This window comes from Capsicum annuum, chromosome 8 (genome assembly GCF_002878395.1).
Source record: "Capsicum annuum cultivar UCD-10X-F1 chromosome 8, UCD10Xv1.1, whole genome shotgun sequence".
Lineage (NCBI taxonomy): Eukaryota > Viridiplantae > Streptophyta > Magnoliopsida > Solanales > Solanaceae > Capsicum > Capsicum annuum.
In genome coordinates this window covers 146,270,484-146,281,297 of record NC_061118.1, presented here as the reverse complement: position 1 = coordinate 146,281,297, position 10,814 = coordinate 146,270,484, and the positions used below count along the sequence as shown (strand labels likewise).

Genomic DNA, 10,814 nt, shown 5'->3' with positions numbered 1-10,814 from the left:
AATAAATGCTCTCTTGAAGTCATTGTTATTCCCTCCCGTGATTGAGTGCCTTTGATTAATTATAGATGACTTTTCCTCAAATTTTATAAACTGTTGTTCCTTTCACATTTTTCCTGTGTGCAAGTGTTTGCATATATTCAAGTTCTCTTTGCAATTATAGTGATTTATTTATGGTCGAATTATCAAGTCAAATAGGCATAAATTTGTATTGGATTCAAATTGTTTATGCATTTTTTTCTCATTTCTGTGTGCCCATCTTGGTGCAATGGATTAAGACACTCTTTTGTATTGGTGCAGTGGTTTATGCATGTTTGGTATTTAAATAGAATACGAATTTCATAGCTTGTCAAATTCTTGGGCGTATGCTAATTTCTTCATTCTTTTCTTTGCATGCACCTGCCTCGGAGTTCAAATGGACTCCTTCCTCTTTTGCATTTCATAAACGGGCCAATGCGGCTTCTCTTTCGAGTCAAGCTCCGAGACGAAGTCCAAAGTCGGTCATAGCGCACGGATATAAAGAGTAGAAAGAAGAACAAATGAGTTCAAAACCCACATATTGAAGCGGCCAAGAGACTTGAAAGTCTCGGTCTCCATTTCATTTAGTTATTTATTTATTTAGTCATTTATTATTGTTGTCTTTATTTATTTAGTTATTTATCCATTCATTCATTTGGGCCTCAAAGTCAAAGTTGTATTTAATACAGGTGAAAAGAGACTTGAGTCAAAAGGGGCTTGAACATATAGAATTAGGACAGGTGAAAACGGGTCAAAAGCCCAACTAGATTAGGACAGGGCTGACGGTTTGGGATTAAAAGCCTAAATCATCACTTCTCCCCTTTCCCCTTTTTCTTTACTTGTTTACGTGCTTTCTTGAGAACCTAGTTGAATCGTTAGTCAAGTCGTCTAAAAATTGGTTTTGCATAAACACCAAAATATTTCTAAAATCGCTTTTTTTAAAAAAAAATCAACTTTTTTTTCAAGGTTAATCAAAGACGATTTTCAAACAGTCGGGATAACCGCAAGTTAGCGGATGTTTTAGGTGCCTAACATCTTCCTAAAACGTTAATAGGAACCGCTCATCTAGAATCTCTAACTTAAAATGATTTTCTTGTTTTGAATCGTTTGAAGTAACTCCCTAATAGGTTCTTAATTCCTTTTCAAAATTAAGTGGCGACTCTTTTCAGAAGTCAAAATTTCTGCAAAACAGAAATGACGACTCTGCTGGGGATCTTTAACTAGGTTCTAACCAAATGTTTGATTTTGTCTTTTGATTAATTGTTTATGTGTTTTGATTCTGTGAAGTTCAATTATCGCGTCTCATGGCATATTCCTGCATTATTTAAACTGTTTTGGAGTTTCATGGATGTCCCGGCCCCTGTTGTTCAATTCCAAAAATGTGTTGAAAATACGAATGGCTTATTAGCACGTGAGTCGTCTGATGGCTGTTCGTATTTTCAAACTCAAGTTGTCCGCTTGAGAACTAGTGTTGAAACCCACTCTAGACACCGAGGATAGAACGAAATCAAAACCCTATTTTAGGCATGAGCCTAGGACGACCCAATACCCAAGCGAGGTATTGGGCCCATTAGAAAACCCGCCCTGCGTCTATTGACCCCGAGTCAATTACAGACGAATCATACTTATGTGTTGAAAAAAATATTTACTTGTCTAATTCAATCCATTACCCTTTGGGGTCGGGGGAAGGCTTATCTCTGTCTGCTTTCGTGTAGGATATGGCTCAACTACATTCCCACGAAAAGTTCAAGATGGTTACTAAACCTGATGATTTCTTGAAACTATGGTGGGATCACATGTGCGTAGAAGAGAGAAAGATTGCTAGAACACACATCGGGCATCTCCTTTCTTTGATTGAGATGGACGTTTGGCCCGAAATGATCCATGTACTAACAACTTTTTGGGATGATCAGAATATGGTATTTCGCTTCGGGGATGTTGAATTGACTCCTACCATTGAAGAGAGGTATTGATTTGTTACGAGAGTACGGAAATGTGTTTTAAGAGAAGGGAGACACCTGATAAGAACATTTTAGTCCCAGTTGTGTGGGATCATCAAAAGATCAAGGAGGTATTTTTAACTGATGACGACACCTGGCTAGGAGAACGTGATGGAGAAAATATCACTTTTCATGAGTTGTATCGTCGGTTCGGAAGATTCAATGCTTTTCACAAATTTGGACATAAATTTGAGTCAGAAGCAAAATGGAAGGAAACGAGACCCTTTGCGTTTGCGGTAGGCCTACTTGGAACCATGGTGTTCCCACAGGGGGAAAATGGCACAATTCATCCGAGGGTTGTCTCAGTGACCCATGCACTCTTCTTTGGAATGGAGTACAATTCTAAAAAGGTATTCCATAACTTAGCTCCCATGATTGTCGCCGACATATATCGAACTTTGGGAAGATGTCAAGTCGAGAATCGTTTCTTTCAAGGCTACAACCTTATATTACAATGGTGGATGATGATGCATTTGGTGAAAAATCCTAAAACGGCACATCCTGATTGACCCATTTGAGTTATTAACTCTTAATTTTAAAGTCCTAGTTCTTACTTAGGAATTCTTCCATAGTCCTAATTAAAAAAAAAGAAAAGGTTCAAACAACGTATCACAGCCATGAGATTAATTACGTATAAATATCTCCACTAATTGCCTTACAAATCAAAGAGTCCTCAAATTAAAGGAGATTTCTCTAAAATTAAACAGATAATAATACTAATCCTTTCCAATTTCCTTCATTTTCTACACTTCTAATACTAATTTGTTACTTCTTCTTCTCTTCGACGTGCGTTGTTCACATTATGGCAAAGTACAGATTGCTAACAGTAGAAGTTAAATCTGCTAAATTTGATGCGAAAAGAAAGGGCAAAATCTACGTGAAAGTGTCCACACACAGAGAAAATCAACTCAAAACAAGTAAGATCAAGATATGTACCATGCAACAATGGAGCCAAAAGTTCGTTTTCGTCGTTCCGTCCAATGAAACGTCCAGTCTTCGTTTCGAAATCTTTAAGGCGGGAAAGTTTTTATCAAGAGATTCTTTGTTAGGTGTTGCAGAGTATAAATTGGATAACGGGCGCGAAGAAGAGGAAAGTGCTGTTTATGATACTGATACAGAGTTGAAATCGGATAGTGATGGTGATGAGGATTATCGATCTACTTGTTCGAATTTTGGGGTTTCGGAGAGCTTGAAGATATGGCGGGAGAGTGATAAGATTTCGAAAGGGGAGTTGAATGTGGAGATTGAATTGGGGGAGAATCCATCAATGGTTGGTGATTTTAACTGGAAGAGGTTTGGTATGAAGTACAAAGATTTTATGATGGAAGAAACTACGGGCGGGTTTAGATGTGTGCGTTTTACTCCTACTACAAAGAAGATGAGGGTTTAAGATTTGAATTTTTGAATTGATGCGGGTTTAAGATTTGAATTTTTGAATTTTATGAGTTCTGAATTCAAGAACGATGATCTTGCTTATCGGTGACTGAGTTCTGATTTGAGGCACATTCACAATTTGAGCCAAAGCTATGGAATGTCAGAATCTGTATATTCGACAGCTAGCCTAATTATGTGTATTTCTTGTTCAATCTTCACAATGTTTATACTTTTATCTTGGTAATTAGTTCCGGTTGGGTGCACTTAGAATATTCATTTTCATGGAAATTGATATTAATTGGTGATTCTTTTGAGTGTTGGTACTTCTTTATATTCATACCTTCTTTTTGTAATTCATATTATGCATTTATTGATTGAGAAGGGTGATCCTCTATTACCATTAAAATAGGGAACTAAAAACATGAAAAAAGAAATTAGCAGAGTACATAAACCTGTCGAAGGAAAGAAATCGAGATTGATGTCCAAGTGAAACGAACTTCTTGGACATAATAACAACTATAGTCAGTGCCAAACAAGTTTGATATCATATCACGAAACAGAAGGAGAACAGTGGAGAAGAAAAAAGACTTATTATAAATGTAATTTCAGATACATATCTTCCAATGAAACACAGATAAAACAGACCACATGAAACCAAACCACTATTCCATCGAAAGAAATCGCTAAGATTTTTTTCTTACATTGCCAACCCCACAGCCCTGTTTCTAAGTGAGTCATTCAATGGCTTTACACAAGCTGATCCAGATGCTGCCATCCTGTTTCGTTTCAATCCCAGCTTCTTCTTCCTGGACAATCTCTTCTCCAGGTCCTTAACTCTTCCAGAAAGACTGGATATGGCACTCAGTTGTTCATTCCCTGATTTGATTAGTTTCTCCAACATCTTCCTTAATTTTTCATTCTCCTCTATAAGTTTCCGATCGCTCTCAGATAGTGCATCACTATCACATGATACTTGGCTTGCAGTAGGTGTTGACGGTGACATGCCTACTTTCTTCCATTCTTTAAGCTCATTTGCATCCATAATTTGTACTTCAGTAGGCGTGGAACCAAAAGAATGGGCAACATCAGCAGACTTACCTTCCACGGCATCACCTGTCAATGGGTATGTGCTGTGGTCCTCTCCTGCACCAAGCTCTTTCTCTCCTGCCAGCTCTGTCGATGTTGGAGTAGCCATTGCTTTACTTCCTTCCACTGGTTCCTCGGTCACAGGTGCAGCATTATCGGCAGCCACTGGTTCCTTCTCTTGTGTCTCAAGGTTCTGCTCCTCATGCCTCTGCTCAACGTCCACATTATGCTCTTTGCCTTCATTATCAGGTACAGAAACCACAGCATCACGGGCTGAAAATTCCTCACTTTTCACCTCCATATTTTCCTCCCCAACTTTCTGCTTATCCTGGAAGTGATACTCTTGAATTTCATCATTGGTAATAGTGGATAGTTGAGGCTCTGCTGTTTGTTCCATGGTTTTCCCTGAATCAAGGATTTCAGTATCGTTGTCTACTGCATTTTGCATTTTTTCTTGCAGACCTGCAATTATTTCCAATTGCTCCATGTTGGTAGAATCTGTCGGCTGCTTTGTGGTGATTGCGCCTTTCTGTGATTGGGAAAAACCATCTGATGCAGTATCGCTTTGTTCAAGTTCCTTGTCATTCTTCTCCATAGCAACCTTATCATCCACATCAGAGATGTTCTCATCTTCATTTAATGACGTTGCATCTTCTCTGTCTTGCTTGGGAATGTCGATTAGTACTGCTGCATCTCTTTCCAGAACTGTATTTTCCTCTATTTTGTTGCTGCTGTGTGTATTCTCCAGCCTCTCAATGACTGGTATTTCACCCAATGCTTCCAAGGGGTGGTGCTCTAGACTCTCTGTATCAGAGACTTTTCCTTCATGGACATGTGCAGTAAGGTCTCCTTTGTCATATTGAAGGACTTCATCTTTTCTGATTTCAGCAGCGTCTTGAACACTGGTCTCTTCATCAAGGACTCCTCGAGTGAGTTCTTCCAATTCATCCACACCGTCATCATTCTTGAAACCACAATGTGTGACCTCTGAAGCAGAACTTTTTGAAAGTTCTTCAGAAAATGGAATAGTATTTGGCAAAGATTGTTCGGATTCATCATGCTCTTCCAATTGCTCAACTACTGCTGCATTCTCATCAAGTACCTTATCATCTGCTTTTTCTTCCGCTTCAAAAGGTGTTTCTGATGCCCCATCTCCTGTCTCCACTGCATTGCCACCAGAAAAGTCCAACATTACCTCACCAACATCCTTATTTTCTTTCTTTCCCATCAGTACCTCTGCATTGCCTACATCATCATGAGAGTTGGCTAGCTTCTCTGTCACACAAAGAGGCTGCTCTTCAGAAGGTCCCTTTGAATCAAACTTTATTTCTTCATTTCCCTTAGCTAAATCATCATCCCGTTTCAAATTTTGCACCTCCAGGCCTTGCTGCAAGGAAATGTTGTCTTCCATCGCCGTGCATGTATCCTCACTAGACTTAGCAGTTAAAGTCTGTTCGCTTTCTGCCGGTTGCTTCATACAGTTTAGAAGATCCAGCTTCTCCTGCAGGCTAACAAGCTCCTTTGCTACAGATTTTCTATACTCCCTAACAGTTGGATGCAACCCCTGGAACAGAATAGAAAAAACATTTCAATTACTTCAATATAACGGAAAAAATTTTAATAACCACGAACTGAACCAAATCAGACATAAAAATCACAAATAAAAAACTTAGGCGACATGTACATGGAACCCCTCAAACCTCAAGTGAATTAAGCAGTAGATTAACGATTATACAAAGACCAAAGCAATAAAAATCCAGTTGATTTTATTTAACCAATAACAGCTTTCATCTTAGCTGATTTAGGAAGTAACAATAATAAAACAAAGACTTCCACTGAAATGGATAGAGAGGACAGATTGCATTTTACATGATGGTTCCTGTGATTAATGTCATTGACATACCTGGATAGTATCGAGCTTCAGCAGAAGACCCATTATGACTTCTGTCATTATAGTTCTCTGTTTGTTGTCAACTCCATTGTCAGCTGAGCTCTCCAATGCCTGAACTCGGTTTTTAAGCCCAGCCATCTGCTCCTCTATTTTGGCTATCTGCTTTAATTTCGTCAGAGGCTCCCATCTCCTCACGTTGAAACCTCGGTATGCCGACTGAATCATGGTAGCCGCCTTATCATCAGACATTTTTCTCTTCTTTTCTCGCTTCATCTTGTCGCCTGCATCTGCCTCTCCATTCGCTGCTTCTCTGGCCTGATGTCGTTCATTGCTTGACTGAGCTTTTGCAGCTACTTTATCAGGTTGATCTTTTAGCTCATTTGTCTCGCATTTCAGATCAGGGAAAACAGTACATTGATCCTGAAGTTTATCTTCTTTAGTCGTCCCTTGGGCAACCTCAACAACCTTTATTTTGCTTTTACTTGGCTCCACTTCTACGCTTTTGCCAGGCATGCTTGTGGTTGATGATTTGTCTAGTTGAACATTCTCCTCCTCATTTGATAAGATGCGAGATTTGGAGCTGTCACTGGGCGACTCTACCAATTTCCCTTCGCCACCAGGAGGACTAGGAGACCTAGAACTGCCATTACTGCTTTTCTTCCTAGGCAGGGGATCAACCCTAAGACAAACAGGAGGCAACTTGGATGACTTTGTAGGAGAAGAAGACTGCTTTTTACCACCATCTTGAGTGATTTTCTTCTCTTTAGCATCACTATCATGCCTTTGGGAAGCTTCCTGTTTTTTCCCATTCAAGACCACCTCATTCTGCTCCACTTGCTTTACAGGAATGGTTTTTACAACTGCCTCTTTATTCAGTCCCTTTCCACGGATGTCATTTCCGCTATTCACTTCATTTTCTTTAGAATTGCTTATCCTGTCCTCAGAATCATGTATCATTGGTTTGGTTAATTTTGAGGGGGAGGTTAGCTCCTGCTTAGCAATGGGCCCGGAATCAGTCTCCTTGTTAATCTTATCTGCGTCTTCCTCAGGTTTATAAGGCATCCAGATTATTGGAAATGGAAACTGCTGCCTGATCGCATCATCATCATGTTGTTTTCCCGGCAAATCTCCTTTTTGCTTTGGTGATTCCGAGTTGTTCCCATGATGAGGAGGCCATACATTCCAGACATTTGGTTGTTGGAAGGGCCCGAAATCGCCAAAGGGCTTCACAACTTGCGGATTCTCCTCCTGCTCTTTACAATTGGATCCATTAGGCTTCATGCGCTCCCTAATCTTCATGTCATCAGGTGGTAACCACACAACCGGATAAGAACCATTCTTGAACCCCAAAGGAACCAAGGACTCATTACTTTCATTTCTCTTATCCAAGTTATCCTGGTCATGTTCTTCTATCTTGACACTGCTCCCTCCTTTCTTACTACTAGATAGATGATTTGGACAACCACAACAGTGATGATCTCTGTCCATATTCTTTTCATATTCATATCGGGGCTGCTCCATATTAAAATGTGGAGGAGCATAATGAGCAGGATACATCATGGGATATGTAGGATAACTACAGTTGCTGAAGGCAGGTGGTGGATGATAAGGATATGGGGGTCTGAACGCGCACTGACTCGGAGAATTGTTGTGGATACAGCAACTGCGACACTGTGGTGGATAAGGATGCCCATAATTACCAGCACAAGGCCAAGATTCATAAGGTAAAGTAGATCTAGTTGGATCAATATTCATATGATGAGGATTCGGTTCGAAATGGGAACAATAATAAGGATTGTAAGGTCCTTGGTTCCTTTGGTAAGGATGTGAGTACATGAACCTGTTCATGGGATACATATCTAGGGAGTAAATTTTGGTAGCTTGGTTCAAATGCAGGTCCAAATTAAGCTTCTCTTTAAAGTGTATACAGTATTACCTATGAAAAAGAAGTACACAGAAACTTCAGTGGATGCTCAAACAAGAAAGAAAAGAATTGAAGGAATACAAGCAAAGTGAAGCAGAGGATTTTTTACATCGACATTTTTCATCATCTGTATTAATACAGTACATACGATTTAATCAATCTTTGGACACTACAACACATATTTAGTTATACAACAAGAAATAGTCCAATTACTAGTTCAATACATGCAAAAGAAACAACATTTAGGAACAATATCAAATAAATATAGGCAAATTCCATAAACCCTCTTTTTTTTTCTTTTTTTTTCAGTAGGAAGATATCTGAAACGCTGCTGCTTTAATCCTCTCATTTGCTCAAAACAGTAAATCTACTCCAAAAAGTCCTAATCACTATCGGTTAACAATCCATCTTTATTCTTTAGACTTGAAGCCAATTAACAAGATGACAAAACAACAACAATAATTACGTCTCAATTCCAAACAAGTTTTGGTCGAATACATGAATCCTAAAACTACCCCGTTTCAAAAAGATGGTCGAGTTCGGATTATAATGGTTAATGCATCTAAAGTTAGCTCTTTTTATTTGCTACGATAAGTACAACTATCGATTCGTTACAAATTGTAACTAAATTGGCTCTTATTAGCTTACAAAACTAAAATCTACAAACTACTACTACCTCTGTCCACACACTTTCCTTCTTCTTCTTTTTTTCGTCTTGAAGAAAATGTCACAATTTTATAATTAGAAATAAAATAACTTCAACATTTCTCTCTTAATATTAATGAAATAATTTATAATCACGCGATTCAAATCAAATAACCACAAATTTCGAAAGTAGTGATTTATTTCTTAAAACTTCACATCAAATCAAATGTCGTCAGATAAACTAAACAGATGGGACATAATTACATCAAACAAATTCGAAAATCCACGAAATGGCAGTGAAATAACATGAAGGAAACAGAGCTATGGTGGGCATATAACATAGACATACCCGAAACTCCATATAGATAAATCAAAACCAAATATTCCACCTTAATTTCAGAGTAACAATACAGAGAAAAGGCGAAAAGAAACCAAGTACAAAAAAGATTTTTAAGGCTAAACTTACAATTAAGAAAGAATAAAAGTTCCGTCCAATCGGTTCCACAAATCCAAATGACTCAATTTCCAGCACAAATCGATCCACCAACCCAACTTCAATTTTTACTGCTAGAACTTTGCTTCTCTCTTTATAATAACTGCTCTGAAAATCTTTTTTTTCTTTGAATATGATCATTTTGCTTAGCCATTTTCGTATTTATACTGTGAAATGACAAAGGCCCCATTTTTGGATTCGACAATTTCTACGTCTTTCTGGATGTTTCGCGCGCCAACGTTCGTTAAGATGTCTCCCTATTTTTCTCTTTTCTTGCCACGTAATTATAATTTTTCTAGCTGGGAGGGTACTGGATACGGTGGGATACAGGTTATCCCCATGTTCTGCTGAGCTAGTAAAATGACACGTGGAATTTAAATGAGTTGGCAGTATTTTATTGGGTTGTAATTTTTGATAGCTGGTTTTATAAGGGCCAGTTAGAATGATCCAGAGTTTCCTTTTCGCCTCTACATATTTCTATCGTCAGCTGTCTTTTAATTTTTATCAGTGACCTACCTGTTTTTTTAGTTCGTTTAAAAAATAATAACTTTTTTATTTTTAGTAACTTTTTAATTTTAATTTTTCATATAGCATGTTTAAAACTATAAAATTGAAGGACATTTTGGTATATTTTTAATTTAACATCATAAGATTTAAAAATCTTCTTTATTTTCTTAAATTTCGTGTCAAATCAAATTAGCTCATTCTTTTTTAAACGGGGAAAGTATAATATTTTTGTGGCTTATCATTTTAATTTTTAGATAAATATAACTGTTAGGAGAAAATGGCATTATATTTCACATATAGTTATTATCTTTGCCAAATTTATATAATCTTTTTTTTTTAGTCCCATATAATCCACTGTTTTTTCAATCTGTATGGAAAAAGAAATACCTTTACCTTTTTTTTCGAGTTAATTTTATGACCCTAAACTTGACACCAAATTATAACTTTGACCTTAAACTTTGACAGTACGCAAATATGACCTTTAACTATTCAAAACTGCACAAATATGACCTCCAATCCTACGTGGCAAAACGCGTATTCAACACGCAAAATTGAGCGTGTCCAGCTTAAAATCTAAGGACATAACACATAAATATGATCTTAAACTTTGACAGTGCACAAATATGACCTTTAACTATTCAAAACTGCACAAATATGACCTTTAAATGACTCATCATTATTATTTTTTCATTATTTTTGGCTCAAATATGAAAATGGCATCTAATTTCTTTTTCATTGCGGAAAAAGAGCAATATTGAAGATTTATTAATTAGGCAGGTCAGCCTCATACAAAAAAATCGAGCGGGTATGTATATATATTATAAAGCAGAGGACGACTTTAAGTTATATAATATATCTAAATATTAAATTAAAGATGAA

The 10,814-nt window shown here is 37.5% G+C and overlaps 1 protein-coding gene across 1 annotated transcript; it reads right to left on the bottom strand.

The window, feature by feature from the left end:
• Nucleotides 1–3,960: 3,960 nt before the first annotated feature.
• Nucleotides 3,961–9,682, bottom strand: LOC107839249 (BAG family molecular chaperone regulator 6). The gene is made up of 3 exons (XM_016682659.2): nt 9,402–9,682; nt 6,379–8,302; nt 3,961–6,039 (listed from the first exon to the last, which is right to left on the bottom strand). Exons 2-3 carry the CDS (start codon nt 8,221–8,223, stop codon nt 4,087–4,089), a joined length of 3,798 nt encoding a protein of 1,265 aa, XP_016538145.2. The 5' UTR covers nt 8,224–8,302; nt 9,402–9,682; the 3' UTR covers nt 3,961–4,086.
• Nucleotides 9,683–10,814: the final 1,132 nt, after the last annotated feature.

What these genes read in the sequence shown, in the direction of transcription:
- LOC107839249 (XM_016682659.2), bottom strand. Translation starts at nt 8,223, where the DNA reads ATGTATCCCATGAACAGGTTCATGTACTCACATCCTTACCAAAGGAAC. An exon ending in TGAAGCTCGATACTATCCAG is followed by an intron (nt 6,040 to 6,378) that starts GTATGTCAATGA and finishes ATTCTGTTCCAG; the next exon opens with GGGTTGCATCCAACTGTTAG.